Below are 15,514 nucleotides of genomic sequence, written 5' to 3'. Positions count from 1 at the left end.
CAATAAAATGATGTGCATAACCACAGTTGTTATGAATTATATTTTTCAGACCAATTTTGCAGCAAAGCTGGTCCCTATGCTGGTCCAAATAGTATTGTGTCTAAAGGATGGAAATCTTAATACAAATATTGAAAGTTTTGTAAGATCTTGTGGCCTTTGAAATCATAATTTCAATCAGCAAATAGCTAATATCTTTTTAGGTAAACCATTTCTTCGTGAAATTCACTGACAGTTTGACACCAGTTAATTGCATAACTAAAAACCGGGAGGCCATACATCTGATGCTAGCAATCGTTGAGTGCGTTCGGATGAACAATCAACAGTAATTATGCTTAGATTTTTTTTTTGTTACGAATCTACCTGATCACAATTTCTTGAATTTCAGTCATCCCAAGCACAAAATCAACCTCAATTGGTTGAAGATTGCATCGGCCAGTCTCTTCTGTCAAGCATATTTCAAAGCAATCATGTACGGTGAGCTCTGGTGTACAGGTCAGCGAGATGAAGGCGTTGATAATGACGTTATCAAACGTGATCCACAGCTAATGAGCATCATGAAAGCCGCCCATTTGGCTGTTGGAATTGAAGATGCAGCGAAAGCATTTCTCGATCCGATTTCTTCCCGAAGCGAGTACTATCAACTTGAGAGAAAATACAGTCAGAGTTTGCTGTATTACGATGTGGCCAGCACTAGCAAGAGTCCGTTCGAGAGGTCGGCATACGTAGGCACTTTGAAGGCATCTTGTTTCTATGGATTGGCAAATATGGTTGCAAACAGAGATAATGTAGACTTTGAGTGCGCATGGCGATTGGCGGATTGGAATGTGGCACTAGATGACCAGATGGATCAATCGAAACGAAATATGGATTGGGAACAAGTGTTTGACAAACAGCACTACAAAGCTCTCAAAAGTTTGGATCTGAAAGACGAGACAGCAACGGATAGTGCTGTCCTCGAGGCACGAAAGGCAGTAGCGGAAATGCTGAAAGTCGTTAGTATGGAATCAACGCAGAACATCTATCCATACTTGAGCAAGTTGCGACAGCTACAGCAAATCGAAGATTTTATGAATGTTCAATTCTATCGCGTCATTGATGGGGAGACAGAGCTGCTGCAAAAATGGGACCATCATGACAGGTTACCGTACAGTGATTTTTCATTTATGGAGGCCATTCTATCGCAAAGGGTTGCTATTCTCAAAACGGCACGGGTTCGTGCAATGCGAAAATGGGTTCCCGATGCGCTCCATCAAGCATTGTTCCACTTGATCCACGAGGCCCGCATCAGTGGCCATTCCGACGTTGCTTCGGCGAACATATGTGCCATGTCGCAACAGACGTTGACGGAAAATGTGAAGGCACTAGTCATGCTGGAAGATGCGCAGTTAAATTGGGCTAACGGCGATAAATTCTTATCGAAGAGGCTGGTAAACGAGATCGTGGCCGGTGGAAAATGCAAGGATCTGATGGTGAATGCTGCGGCTTATCGAATCTACGGAACATTTTTGGCGGAAACTTACGCTGAAGATGTTCACAATTTGTATAAGAAATTTTTCAAACATTCCCAAACTCTGGTGGAGGAAGGCTTAAAACAGGCTAGCCAGCAGGACAAGGTCAATGCTATTGACTATCAAAGCAAGTGTTTGGATAGTGATCGAAATTTCGTTATCCTGTATACGGTGGCGAAATATGCTGACCGAGAATTCGTCAGGGTAAGTTATGTAGATCTATTTATTTCTCGCTTTTTTGTTCGTCCCAATTATAAATTTACACCTGCCCTCCTAATGTTCTTTGAGTACTTCAGCATCCTTTTTATCATGAACCATTTTTGCTTTCGCATATTGTTTCATAAACTACAATGACGTACTATGCTCAGAGAAGTTGACAAATTTTCCATCATGCAACATTCCAGGACCGAACGTGGATCAAACCCGTCGCCTCCAGCATGGTATGCCGAATCTCTACTCTCTAGGGCTGCGTTTTTTTCTTTATTTAGGAGATTTTCAGCCGTAGGCTGGTTCATCTCCGAAAGCCCCTGAAGGGGACTCCCCTAGTAACGTAGTTTAGATTTTTTTGGTGAACCCTGAGGGGTTTCTCTAGGGCAGCGTTGCTCAATCGACGGGATGCCCTCAGGTGGCAAAATGTAATATGATATATGTTCTAAAACAATTCGTGCAAAATATATCTGAACTTAAAATAATGTTGGGATAATTGCAATTGATCTACAGTAGGGTAGAGCACTACTTCGGCCTAATCGCCCACTTTGGGCCTATCCATGTTTTCAGAGTTAACAAGTCAATTATGCGTTTGGTACGATGCTTTAGTTAATAAGCTACGGAACGAAGTCAATGAGAGCGCGTGATATGAAGGTTTGCACCCATTATTCCCAACAACAAAAGAAGTGCTCCGACCAAATCAATTTTTATCTTCATCCGAGTTGCCGAGTTTAGAATCCGTAGGCCGAGTTTGGCGTCAAGAAGCAGTGTTAGACTGTTGACAATATCTCAACGATTGGTTTCTCTTTATCAAATCTTACGGTACATACGGAAAGGTAAATAAATTTGGAAGCCATCAGTAATAATAACATTCGTTTAGTGCTAAACTGCGCTAGATTAAGAAAGACTAAGTGCGGGTTGTGCTTAATAGGCCGGAAATTGGAAAGTTAACTCTATATATTTATTAAGGAGATTTAAGCCCTGTGCAGGTTCGTCTCCAACCAGCAAATCTTACGGAACGTACGGAAAAGTAAATAAATTTAGAAGTCATCTGCAGTGAAAACATTCCATTTCGTGAAAAAAAAAATCCACTCGAAAATAGAGGCAAAGCACGGATGTTGCTTAGTAGGTCCAAAATTAGATCTAAGCCCTAAAAACCTTTTATACTAATTTAAACCAAAGTTGCAAATACTCATTTCAGCTAAAACAGCGATTTTTCACATACTCACTCACTCACTCACTCAGCGATCAGCAAATCGCTGATTGTGACTCATAGAAAGCAAAATATACAGATTTTATGTTTCAAACACATACATTGTAACCTCTTCTTGTAAGTTGCAAGTAAAACATGTCATCATACCATCTTTTGGTTTTATTATTCCGAAAAACATTATTTTAGCTGAAATGAGTATTTGCAACCTTGATTTAAACTTATCAAGTCTTGACAAAATCTTCCCGTTTCAAAATCAGTTAGGATTTACAATGCCAGTTTTGTGATTAATTGGTTATTTTTGATGTTTTAATGCCCGTTGTTGTAATTTCAAGGTCTTTTTTTGTTATTGTTATTGTTGTTATTGCTCAGTTCACACCCTGGCAGGCTGCTGCCTATCGATCTGCACTTAAGCCAAGCATGAACCTACGGAAATTTAGTCGTGGCCTATGCTAGACCGTATAGCATAACGACTTTCCTTTCACTAGCAGGCTTTTTGGTCCAACTAGCGTCCGATTAGGGGATAGTAAGAGAATAAAAGAATAAAGAAGAGAGATAGAGCAACATTAGGTTTGTTCGCTTTCATTCCGTTCCAAGGGGCAACGTCCATCGTCGTCGTACTCAAATACCTGGGAACCTCCAGAGGTGCACAGGGCCAACGTGAAAGACTTCCATTCTGGGCAGCTGCTTGACCTGGACCTAGATCAAATTCCTAACGGCTTGCTTAATTTCTTTATTGACGCTCCGCCTACTAAGGGCCTTTGCTGCGATGTTCTGGGCGGATTTAATTCATAATCAAACGCTTGCCTGCAGACTTCGTTTCTGTTGCTATCGGCTTCTGATGACATTTACATCTGAGATCCATTTGTGAGGCCACCAGCCACAAGTTATATATCGCAGGCAGCGGTTGATGAGACCTGCAGCTTTTGAGTGTTCTCCACTGGTGCTGCACAGATTCCACGTTTTAATCGAAGTTTCGAATTTTGGTACGTTGACCAATATGATTTGATCTCCGCTTTTGTGTAAATGTCATATTATAACCGACCTTATTACCATCACCTTAGTGTGTGACATCAGGTGTACGCTCCTCTGTGTTTTCGTTACCACTGCAGTTAATTTGACACGTTTGTTGCATTCCCGTATGTCTCAATATTATTCTTGCTGAACCACCGTCAAACACACTATCCAGAGGCAGCGAACCACCTTAACACCTGAATTTATACAAAAACAAATTAAACATTAGTACCAACCCCCCCTTCCTCGATTGCAACAGCTCCAAGTCATGCAACAGGATCATTTCGTGCCCCAAGACAACTTGATCCAGTTGCTTCCAAGTTCATTGTTTTGGCGAGACTTGGTCCTGTACCAAATGCTTTCCTTGTCTCCATTCCGCTCAGCTACTCGCAATTGATTGTGATATAGTGGGCGGAATATTACAATGTGAGACAATTCAATGCAGACGTCTTCCAAATTTGGCCGATCGTCAGGTAATGAGTGGGTTACCACCTGGCACCTCTTAGCAAGCACTATGCTACGAAGCGGACCGAAAGTTTCAATGAACAACCTCCCCCAATTTCAAGGTCTTTTTGCCATTTTAAAGCCAGTTTGAACAGTGTAGGCCATTTTAACTTTTTTGGATCATTTTTAGTGACTTAAGGATCATTCTTACGTTTTCAGATTGTCAGGCCGTTTAAGTGATTTTTGGCCCATTTTTGCGTTTTAAATCTATTCTAGACCATTTGCGTTGCGTTTTAAATCTATTCGAGATCATTTTGATTATTAGAACTTATTGTTGGTCCTTTGAAGTTTTAACGGCTATTTGGGTAATTTCATGATTATTTGGAGGGTTTCAGGACAGCGTTTAAGCGTAAACATCGGGTCCTATCCGTTCGCGATCAGCTATTCTAGGGGCTGTTCATAAATTATGTAGACGATTTTTTGGGATTTGAGACAATTGTCTATGTATTTTTTTGTATTTGTATGGACCGTAGACAATCGCCAATCCCCTACCCCCACTCCCCCACATGGGATAGTTTTGCATCCACCGGCAGCGCTGCTCTAGGGTACTATGTAAGTGCTCAAAAAACACTATGTGGCGAAATATCCCAATTAGCATGCTATAGGCAAAGAATACGTTCAAATTATACGATTATTAAATCTTGGTCAATATCCTTCTTTACCTTCTATTATCCACTTCTTGCGCATCAATCTTCCAGCTGAAGAAACATTTTACTTCCACTGAGTTCAAGATGAAGAAAATTAATCTGGAACAGTTGAAGGCTGAATTAGTGATGCTGGAAGCAGAGCAGGCCAAGCTCAAGGAGTCGGACAAGGAGAAACTAACGAACCTGCGAAGGGCAAAGGTTTCCACGAAGCAAAACGCTGCACGCGACGAAGAGTCAATTAACACTATGATGTCCAACATGGAAGACTATCTCAAGCTGGCTCTGTTCTACTACTCGGCGTATACTCGGAAGACGAGCATCGAAAGCGATCTGGCTGTCTTCCGGATCGTAGCCCTTTGGTTGGGGAATCATAGTGAGAAGATCGCCAATACCGTTAGCGAAACTTTGAAGGTCGTTCCGACGTATAAGTTTGTACCGGTGTTGCCTCAACTTGCCCCTCGTTTGGATAATCGTAAAGACGGCGTTGGGCGAATGGTTTGGGAGACGTTGGAACGATGTGCCGTCGATCATCCACATCACACTCTGCCGCATATTTTGGCCCAGGTCTACGCTTTTGCCGATGTTGAACTGAAAGAGTATGGGTTGATGAAATGTTGCTGTATTACGTTTTTTTTTTAAACTGGTTTCTTTCGTTATAGCGTTCCGACGGACGATGAACGACTGCTTGGGGCTCAATCGCTGTACAACAAGTTGTTAAAGAACAAGAAAATTTCAGATATTGTTGATCAAACGACCGAAATGAATCTGGCATTCATAGAGATGGCCAATAAAACGCTGGGAGGGGCCAAGGGGTTCACTGATTATAAAATGACTTCAAAGGACGCTCTGAAAAGATGCAGGGAGCTCGATAAGGTACATTGTTCTACAGTTGAGCTGAAAGTTCAAGAAAGTTGTGTCTATGATGGCATAATCGGTAAATTAGACATTGAAATCTCTAATTGAAGTGGTACATAATTCATATTAATTGTTTAAAGGTGTACACAAATGGGACGATCAGATACATGGAGTCGGTGGAATCAACGCTCCGAAAAAGGTAGTGTGTCATTGCATGGATGGTCAGAGCCGCATACAGTTGTTGAAGGGTAGGGACGATATGAGACAGGACGCTGTTATGCAGCAGGTATTCAGCATCCTTAATGTGCTACTGCGGAACGATAAAGAAGCCGGTAAACAGAAACTCAACGTACGTGCGTACAAGGTCGTCCCGCTATCCAAGCAGAGCGGAATACTTGAATGGTGTTCGAACACGGTTCCTATTGGTTCATGGCTCATTCCTGCACATTCTCGCTACCGACCTAAGGATATGAGCGCATTGGAAGCTAGGAAAGCCTTCGCTGAACTGGCTAAGTCTTCTCTGCGAACAAAGCAGGAAAAGTTCCACAAAATCTGCCAACACTTGAGTCCAGTTTTTCAACAGTTTTTCTTCGAGAAATTCCTAACCTCGGGAATGTGGTTTGAACGAAGACTTGCCTACACCAAGAGTGTGGCTGTATCGTCTATGATTGGCTACATACTGGGCATTGGTGATAGACACGTACAGAATATCTTGGTTGATGAGAATACCGCCGAAGTAATCCATATTGACTTTGGTATCGCCTTTGAGTTGGGTAAAAATTTGCCTACCCCTGAAACGATTCCGTTCCGTCTTACCAGAGACATTGTGGCCGGAATGGGTGTTAGCGGCATCGAAGGAGTATTTAAAAAGTAAGTGCTATTTTCCGGATGAATAGACAATTTAAAATAACATATACCTACTTATCTAATTTCCACAGATCCTGCGAGAAAACGCTTGAAATTCTACGAAACAACCATGCGCCAATCATGACAATTTTGGAAGTGCTTCTGTACGATCCGCTGTACACGTGGAATGTGCTGGCCAATAAGAAAGCTGCTCGGAAGCAGATTGCAGAATTGTACGGCGGAGAGGGCGGAGTCCATGCAGAACACAAGGATGCGGTGAACATTAGTGCAGAACGTGCGCTGCTTCGCGTAAGCGATAAACTCAATGGAAAGGAAGATGAAAAGTTTACTTCGGTAGAGGGACAAGTGGAAAGACTGATTTTTGCTGCCTCCAGCAATCTGAACTTGTGCCAACTCTTCCAAGGATGGCAACCATACCTGTAGGGAAGTATGAGCGATAATGGTATGTTAAAGTAGTTTTAATTGTTGTTGCAAGTGAATTACTCGTTTTTCGTAATATCGACTTGTTATTTCGTGAACTGAAAAGAAAAGTGCCTTGAATTTATGATGGGGCTTCTGCCACATCTTCAGGGGGTAAATAAAGAAAAGTCATTACTCACTCATTGCATGAAGTGTTACATCATGTATCCGCGCACCGCAGGGCTGCGGAGTCGAATCGGAGTAGGAGGGATTTTCAGAATATGTATCTGTGGTCAAAATCAGAGGTATTCTTTATATTCCATTGGTAAATACACCATTGTCGTGACTACGAGGCCGTATTCTACCATAAATGCCTCCGACTCCGATCCAGCTTTGCAGCCCTGGGTAATAGTATTGGCAAAAGCGTCATTTACCTAAATTGTTATATAGATGGGTTAGCTCCGGATATAAACCAGCGTACGACTGAAAATCTCCAAAATAAACGAAATCAATTTTAGACGTGTTTTTAGAAATCTCCCATAGCTCTTAGTTTTATACCAACTTATGATGGTTAACTGTTTTTTAGTACCTAAGGTCGTAATCCAATTAGCCAGACAAGAGTTACAATTTACAAAATACAGCTTTATTTTACATTGTAAATATACATTAAAATGCTTTAACAATTCGACGTAAATGCAACCATAATTAAATGCTCTGTTTCAACCTTGTTTAACCTGAGTGATGTACCGATCAGGATGTGTATTTAGCAATCATAAGTTCGAGATTATCCTCCAGTCACTTCAACCGACGTACCATTCATATAGCTACTCTTGTCCGAAGCCAGGAAGGCAATCACTTCAGCAATTTCTGAAATCAAAACCATTTTAATTCCCTCACATTTCATACATCAAAAGCAAAACATACCCTCGGGCCTTCCGAAACGTCTCAAGGCACACTGCATGACGACAATGTCTTTCACCTTTTGTGGCAGCGAGTCGGTCATTGGAGTTACGATGAATCCGGGAACAACAGCGTTCACGCGAATATTGTAACGTCCGAACTCTCGGGCTACAACCTTGGTCATTGCTTCCACGCCAGCTTTACTGGGAGAATAGTTGGACTGTCCGATGTTGCCATTACGGGCCACAATCGACGAAACGTTTACCATAGATCCACTAACTTTGTGGTCAACCATAGCTTTGCCAAATTGCTTCAGCATGAGCCAAGTTCCCTTAAGGTTCACATTGATTACGGCATCAAAGTCCTCTTCTGGCATTTTAAGCATGAAGTTATCTCTAGTGATACCGGCTGAGTTGACCACAATCATCGGAGGACGTTTGTACTTTTCGAGGGTGGCATCCAGCACCTTCGAGACACTATCGCTGGAAGACACATCCATTTCGAAGGCACTGTTATCACTCTGGCTGTTCAAGTTTTGAATAGTCTCTTCAGCAGCTTTGCCATTCCGATCGACAGCAACAACGATGGCACCATCACGAGACAGAAGTTTGCTCACTACTCGACCAATACCGGATCCGGCACCTACAATGTATTATGGAGATGAATGTATAAATAAGATCTTTATAGGTAGTTGTCTAGCAGGGGAGACTATTTCCTTGAATTAGTAATTTACTCTAATGTTGTACTACAAATAGATGAAAGCTATCTGCCGTAGTTTACATAATAGCTTCTCTTTCATATGAACGACCTTGAACTTACCGGTAACCAGTGCCAAACGTCCTGCCAAAGGGCCACTCATCTTCCCTGAATTGTGAACCTAAAAAGATTGATTTTGATTATCTAAAGGTACCTAGTTGCTTACAATGCTGCATGTTTTAACAGTTAATTGAGTATTTTTTCATACTTTGCAATATCATACAAACCTGCAACTCGAACCAGTTCGACTACTTCAATAAAGATAGGCAGTTCATAAGATTTGATGTGGTTCTATGCATAGAGATAAAGTTGATACATGTATAAAAGCAATGAATCTACTACTACTACATTCGAAGGCAACTGCTTTTGACAGGTTTCATGAATGAATGCGCAATGCGTGGTATGCACAGTTTGAATGTAGGTTGAACACAGTAGTAATACGATCACTGCTAAAAGTTAGGCTATATGTTGACGACATAATGAACATTAATTGAGTAGTTCCAGGCCAAATAGCAGAAAATAAATAATGTTTGATTCCACCTTCGCCGATTTGCATGAAACTTTGCATAACTGTTTGTTAATAGCTCTTAAGACAACAATTGTAAAACGTTCTACACTGATTGACGACAAATAAATAAATAAATAAATCATTCTCATTTTTGCAAAAATATGTTATTTTGAATCTTGTATTTTTTCAAAATGGCGTTTGACATTTTTCAATAAATTGTAGCACGAAAACGTCACTTCTGATCGAAATGAGGTCTGAGACAAAGTTGTTGAGAAACCCGAATTTTTTTTAATAAAACAACGAAATTACAATATTTTTTACTGCTGAATTTTGAGTACATTAAAATTTATTGTTAAATTGTTGTACGGGAGAAAAAATAAAATTCGTTTTTCAACGATGCAATGAAAATTAATGTGATGAGATTAATTTTGTTCTAGAAAAATCAGTTTTTTTATTGTTAAGATGCTTAAGCAACGCCCCTTTTTTACTGTAAATTTATCAAATATCATGATTTTCATTGTTGTGAACCATAAATTTGATGATTCTATGGTAATCGACAAAAATGTCCAATGTTTTGACAATAAATATCATGGTTACAATGACAATGAAAATCATTGTATTTTTATTGGATTTTTTATATTACGGTCTTTCCGGGAAAAATATACATGGTATTTTTTTGTATTTTGAGTAAACATTCCAAACAGAGGGCTGTGGATGATTTGTGTTAGCTCCGGATCTAGTTTTTTGCTATATTTCGTTCTCGAGTGTGCTGTCTATAATCGCATAGGGCGAGGGTCTCCCATCCTGGCTTTTCAGGCAAGTATGCGTGCTTTCTCGGTGATTCTCCTCATGATCAACATTTGGATTTCAGCGCAACACCCACTCAAATTCATTGCATTCTGCCGAGGAACGGACGAGAAGTTTGTGACAATCCTTCCTCAACAACTTCCGAGCTACGCATATACTATCAGAATGCACGAGGACTTCGGACAAAGATAGATTCTTTTTTCTTAGCTACAACTGACTCGGAATATGATGTTATCGTGCTAACTGAGACTTGGCTGAACGATTGCATCTTGTCTACTCAATTATTCAACGATTCTTACACTGTGTTCAGGACAGATCGTAGCTCTTTGAACAGTCGAAAAACTCGTGGTGGAGGTGTATTGATAGCCGTCTCTTCTAAATTGTGTTGCTGTATTGCCCCAGCTCCGATAAGTAATGCTCTCAAGCAGCTTTGGATCAAAATCAAACTGCAGAACTATGATGTCAGCATTGGAGTGCTTTATCTACCACGTGATTGTAGAGACAAACTGACGCTCATACAGCGGCATACTGACTCCATTGATTCAATCCTTTCCGGCTTGAGGCATCATGACCTTGCTTTCCAGTTTAGAGACTATAATCATCCTGAAATGCACTGGGTACCATCAGAGGATGGTGGCCTCACAATAGATTCCCATACATCGAGATTAACGAATGCTAGTTGTGCATTGTACGATGCCTTCTGCTTCCAGGGTCTGACACAAATCAATAATGTGAAGAACTCCAGTTCGCGGATTCTCGATTTAGTGCTCGTGAATGACTCAGCGTTATCAAGCTGTTGCGTATCCGAAGCGGCTGAATCGCTCGTAGAAATCGATACTCCACATCCTGCTATTGACGTCACCGTTTCTATTTCGGTACCAGTGTCATTTGAACTATCTCTAGACGACTGCCGGTTCGATTTTCGTCGGGATGATTATAGTTGATTATAGAATCGATTGGCAATATTTGGATTCTGATCAGGATCTGGACGATATTGTATGTATTTTCAACACGGAGATACGTCAAGTCATTGAAGCTCACGTGCCTCTTCAGCGCCCTCCACTGAAGCCTCCTTGGACAAACAGGAGCCTCCTTCCAGTTGAAGCGCCGTAGGCGATCTGCACTTCGAACGTATAGTTGGAGTCGTTTGGCTCAGCTCTGGTACTCTCTTCGGTCCCAAGCTAATCGATTCACCCCTCGAAACATAGGAAAAACCAATAACCCCTCATTTTATCTGTCAAACTTTCATAGCGAATCAAGACAAACATTGCGTAGTACTAGAATTTCGACTAGAATGGGATACGTTAATCGTTTGCTTGGGACCAATAGGCTAGGCAAGTAGTGAGCCAATTTAAAATCGTTAGTTTCGTATTGATTGTTGGTATAACCGTCTATTGTATGCTCGATACGTTGATCGTACGCAGAGAAATTTACGTCTACATCCCAAACAGTTCTGGTCTTTTGTTCGTACTAAACGCAAGGAAGATGGATTGCCTACGTCCATGTATTTCGGCGACCGATTTGCTAGCACAGCCTCTAGTAAATGTGAGATCTTTGCTGAACACTTCAATAATGTCTTCTCAAATACGCCTGCTACGCCACTAGACAGCATCGACTTTGGAATTTTCCAGATCAGCGAGGAGCATGTCCAAAATGCATTACGTAAGCTCAAACATTCCGTGTCACCCGTGTCCTTCATCGGTGTTGAAAAACTGCTCGAGTTCTCTGATGACACCGTTAGTAAAACTGTTCAATCTCTCGTTCCAACAGTAAACATTTCTTGCTGGATGGAAAACTTCGTTTCTGTCACCGATTCACAAAAAGGGTGACAAATGTAACGTCGTCAACTACCGTGGAATAACGTCCTTGAGCGCTTGCTCTAAGGTGTTTTGAAATAATTGTAAACAACGCTCTCTTTGAAGCCACCAAAAACTACATTTCATGTGCCCAGCATGGATTCTACCCGAAACGATCTGTTACTACTAACCTCACTCAGTTCACCTCACTCTGCATACGCTCTATGGACGCTGGTTCACAAGTGGACGCCGTATACACGGACTTCATGGCTGCATTCGATCGTGTGAATCATGATATCCTGTTGCAAAAACTCGAGAAGCTGGGGGTATCTTCCGCGCTTGTTAGCTGGTTTAGATCATATCTGTCTGAAAGATCCGTGAGAGTAAGGTTTGGTTGGTCACATTCGGAGCCGTTTATGATTCCTTCTGGCGTACCGCAAGGGAGTAATCTTGGACCGCTGCTTTTCTCATTATTCATAAATGACATTGCCTTTGTGTTGCCACGTGGAAAGCGAATATTCTATGCCGACGATGTTAAGATCTTTATGATCATCACGTGCACTGAGGATTGCCTGGAGTTGCAGAAGTTATTAGATTTGTTCGAGGACTGGAACACGCGAAACCTACTCGATTTATGCATAGCCAAATGCAACACAATATCATTCAGCAGGGAGCGGCAACCAATCAACTTCAACTACAGCATGTGTGGACAAACTCTCGAGCGCTTGTATCAGGTTAGGGATCTCGGTGTGATATTGGACCGCGAACTCACTTTCCGACCGCATTACGAAGACGTGATTGCAAAAGCCAATAAACAGCTCGGCTTCATGTTTAAGCTTGCTGATGGATTTCGTGATCCTCTCTGCCTGAAGTCCCTTTTCTGTGCACTGGTTCGATCTATTTTGGAATCTTCCGTGCTGGTATGGTGCCCGTACAACAGAAACTGGATTGACCTATCGAGGCGGTGCAGAAAAAGTTTGTGCGCCTCGCTCTTCGGCACTTACCCTGGCGTGATTCGTCAAATCTTCCTCCATATGAACATCGTTGTATGCTGTTAGGCATCGATACTCTGGAGATGCGAAAATCCAATTTGCAAGCCATCTTCGTCGCTAAGGTAATGACCAATCAAATCGATGCCCCAGATATTCTTGCTGAATTGCGCCGCAAAGACCTTTGAGGTAACGTAATTTCCTGCACCTTGCTACCCGGAACAGCCGTTATGGTCAGCACGATCCTATCAGGATAATGTCTTCTCGGTTTAACGATGTTAGTCGACAATTTGACTTCAATGTTTCTGCTGCCACTTTTCAACGCCGCCTCAATGCACAGCGGTGAGTATCTGTCCAATCACTGCTACTTCGAAAGTGTGTATTACCTGCTGTTTTTTTTATTACATGGTCCTTCTACAACACTACGCCGAGTTTCCAACCCTCCGACGCGTGAGCTGCGACGCATTTGCAGATTGTTGTGTTTAATTATTTTAGATTATTGACTTAGCTTTTAATATGTTTGTCATTTGTATTCATTTGTATTCAACGTATTCTGTGTATTGACTATTTGTAATTTTATTTATTGTTATATGTATGAAAAGACATGGGGTTTTTACGCCTCTTTGAGCCAACTGAATAGTTTACTCAAAGAGGCTTTTCCCCATCCTAGATTTCATTAAGACTGAAAAAAGTCAGATGAAATAAGAATAAATAAATAAATAAATATCAGTCCCATATAGATTTTCGTCAATTTTGAGATAATAACGCTATATATATCCACTGTCAATTGGCATCTACTTTCATATTACGTGATAAAACTACGAACTTTGATCATAAAAAAAATGTGAAAACAATCTCAAGTCAGTTTGTCCCATTTTAGCAAAATAATCGCATTTCAGTTCCATCCTGAAATTAAATCGTCCATAGTTCAAATTGCCATATTTTTTGCTGATATAACAAAACATGCAAGCTTCATTGCAACTGATTTAACTTGAAAAAAAGTAGAAGGGTCTGTGCCTAGGGGCACGAACGGAAGTTTGACGTAGGACCGCTAGGGCACGGAACAAATGTGAAGAAAATTTAGTTCTTTTAATTGATCGATCATCTATTATCTTAACTCTTTCCGTTTTTGATTTGTAGGCGTTTGGGAAATTTGTAGTATTCTTTATTCAAAGAGAAAGTTGATGAAGAGAATCGATCAAAATCACTCGCACCCCTGCTTCCAAGTTTGGTTACAAGATTACAACTCTGGAGAGCATTTTGTGTGGTCGTTGGGGGCATGTGGTTCTGAATATGGACAAACAGGCAGATAAACTCTATTCTAACTTTGTATTGTAATAAGCTTGTTGGTCCTGAAAAGGGCCGTTTTGTTGCCAAAGTTGGTGATGATTTAACCTCCGAAACCGTACACAGAAATTCAAAACAACCCAAAATTAAGTTCTTTTCACTCATCTCCCATGTTCCGTACAATAAGCCAAATTTGGGTAAACCGGCTCAAAGTAGTTTGCATTTAAGCACGGCAAAAAAAATTACCCATCGCTAAGTTATTTTCAATTTTTTCTACCCAAAATTAAGTTCAATTAACTCAAATTTGGGTATATCGCATATTACTCAATTTTGGCTTCTCGTACGGAACTAGACGGTTGAGTCGAATCTTTCGTTCTATTTTTGACAACAATAGCGAGAGAAAATGAAACGGGCTGAGGTCAAATAACTCAAATTTGAGTTTAAAAAACCCAAGCGGTGGGTAGTTTTGTTTTTCTGTGTACAGAGTGCGTCTGTCGCATTGTCGTTTACGCTTGGCGTGTTCAGTGTAGGTGACAGCATCACGGATCACATTCTCCAAGAACACCTTCAGCACACCTCGTGTTTTCTCGTAGATCAGACCGGAGACACGTTTGACACCGTAATGGCGAGCCAGACGACTGCTTTTGCTGCTTCTGCTGCCTGATCACCACGGCGCCCGAAGCGAAAATGAGTTGAGGCTAGATAGCAGCGCTCTTTTATAACTTTACAGGTTGAAGCAGAATGATGTGCAACCAAGTGGTACTCGATTATGAGGACGCCGGTAAGCTACACAGACTCCTCCCATCATGAGTAGTTTGCTATCAAGTAGCGACACTGGCTCCTTTACTTTTGCGCAGTTTGCCAATGTCAACACCTGGAAAGTTAGCGGCGCCTGTGGTGTAGTGGTAAGCGTGGATACCTCTCACCCCAGCAGGCCTGGGTTCAATGTCAGTCGCGCCTTCCTTCTGAAGGAAAGTAAAGCCGCCGGTTCATGAATTGCTGGATCGATAGGTAGGGTCCAGGTGTGGGAGCTGCCTCCCTGGCGTCGGTAGCATTGGTGCTCAGCACGGAAAACAAGATCGACTGACTCGCGTCACTTTTCAATAGGTCGTATCTACATTGATCGATTCTCATTCTTCGTAAATAACTCGGCTTCAAAAATGTTTCCTGCCGTCTTCGTCGAATTAGATGCTAGATTTTTGCTTCTTCCATCGAACTGTGTGTAGAAAATATCCGGCCGTGGCGTTTAAAACTTGATGA

At 41.5% G+C, this 15,514-nt stretch overlaps 2 protein-coding genes across 5 annotated transcripts in view; one reads left to right on the top strand and one right to left on the bottom strand.

Annotated features, from left to right (window-relative positions):
* The window catches only part of tefu (Serine/threonine-protein kinase tefu), a 41,507-nt gene extending 34,019 nt beyond the window's left edge, over positions 1-7,488 (top strand). For all 4 annotated transcript variants that reach the window (XM_065217665.1, XM_065217663.1, XM_065217664.1 and 1 more), the window contains 7 exons: positions 50-139; positions 201-322; positions 386-1,712; positions 5,142-5,686; positions 5,750-6,024; positions 6,086-6,815; positions 6,884-7,488. In XM_065217665.1, the coding sequence (XP_065073737.1) occupies positions 50-139; positions 201-322; positions 386-1,712; positions 5,142-5,686; positions 5,750-6,024; positions 6,086-6,815; positions 6,884-7,235 (3,441 nt within the window). In that variant the 3' untranslated portion in view covers positions 7,236-7,488. The remainder of the gene's footprint in view (positions 1-49; positions 140-200; positions 323-385; positions 1,713-5,141; positions 5,687-5,749; positions 6,025-6,085; positions 6,816-6,883) is intronic.
* A 427-nt stretch (positions 7,489-7,915) lies between these two features.
* LOC135697809 (estradiol 17-beta-dehydrogenase 8) lies at positions 7,916-9,105 on the bottom strand. The gene is made up of 4 exons (XM_065217622.1): positions 9,095-9,105; positions 8,931-8,988; positions 8,136-8,753; positions 7,916-8,078 (listed from the first exon to the last, which is right to left on the bottom strand). Exons 2-4 carry the CDS (start codon positions 8,968-8,970, stop codon positions 7,996-7,998), a joined length of 741 nt encoding a protein of 246 aa, XP_065073694.1. The 5' UTR covers positions 8,971-8,988; positions 9,095-9,105; the 3' UTR covers positions 7,916-7,995.
* Positions 9,106-15,514: the final 6,409 nt, after the last annotated feature.

This window comes from Ochlerotatus camptorhynchus, unplaced genomic scaffold (assembly GCF_037179485.1).
Source record: "Ochlerotatus camptorhynchus isolate MF236.1 unplaced genomic scaffold, CSIRO-AGI_Acam_v1.1 ptg000078l, whole genome shotgun sequence".
Classification (NCBI taxonomy): Eukaryota; Metazoa; Arthropoda; class Insecta; order Diptera; family Culicidae; genus Ochlerotatus; species Ochlerotatus camptorhynchus.
The sequence above is the reverse complement of the archived record's forward strand: the minus strand, read 5'-3'. Positions and strand labels throughout refer to the sequence as shown.

Excerpts from the sequence above, each read along its gene's own strand:
- LOC135697809 (XM_065217622.1), bottom strand. The coding sequence starts at position 8,970 with ATGAGTGGCCCTTTGGCAGGACGTTTGGCACTGGTTACCG. Across the intron at positions 8,754-8,930 it reads ACGTTTGGCACTGGTTACCG|GTGCCGGATCCGGTATTGGT; the intron begins GTAAGTTCAAGG and ends AATACATTGTAG. Across the intron at positions 8,079-8,135 it reads ACGTTTCGGAAGGCCCGAGG|AAATTGCTGAAGTGATTGCC; the intron begins GTATGTTTTGCT and ends TTTTGATTTCAG.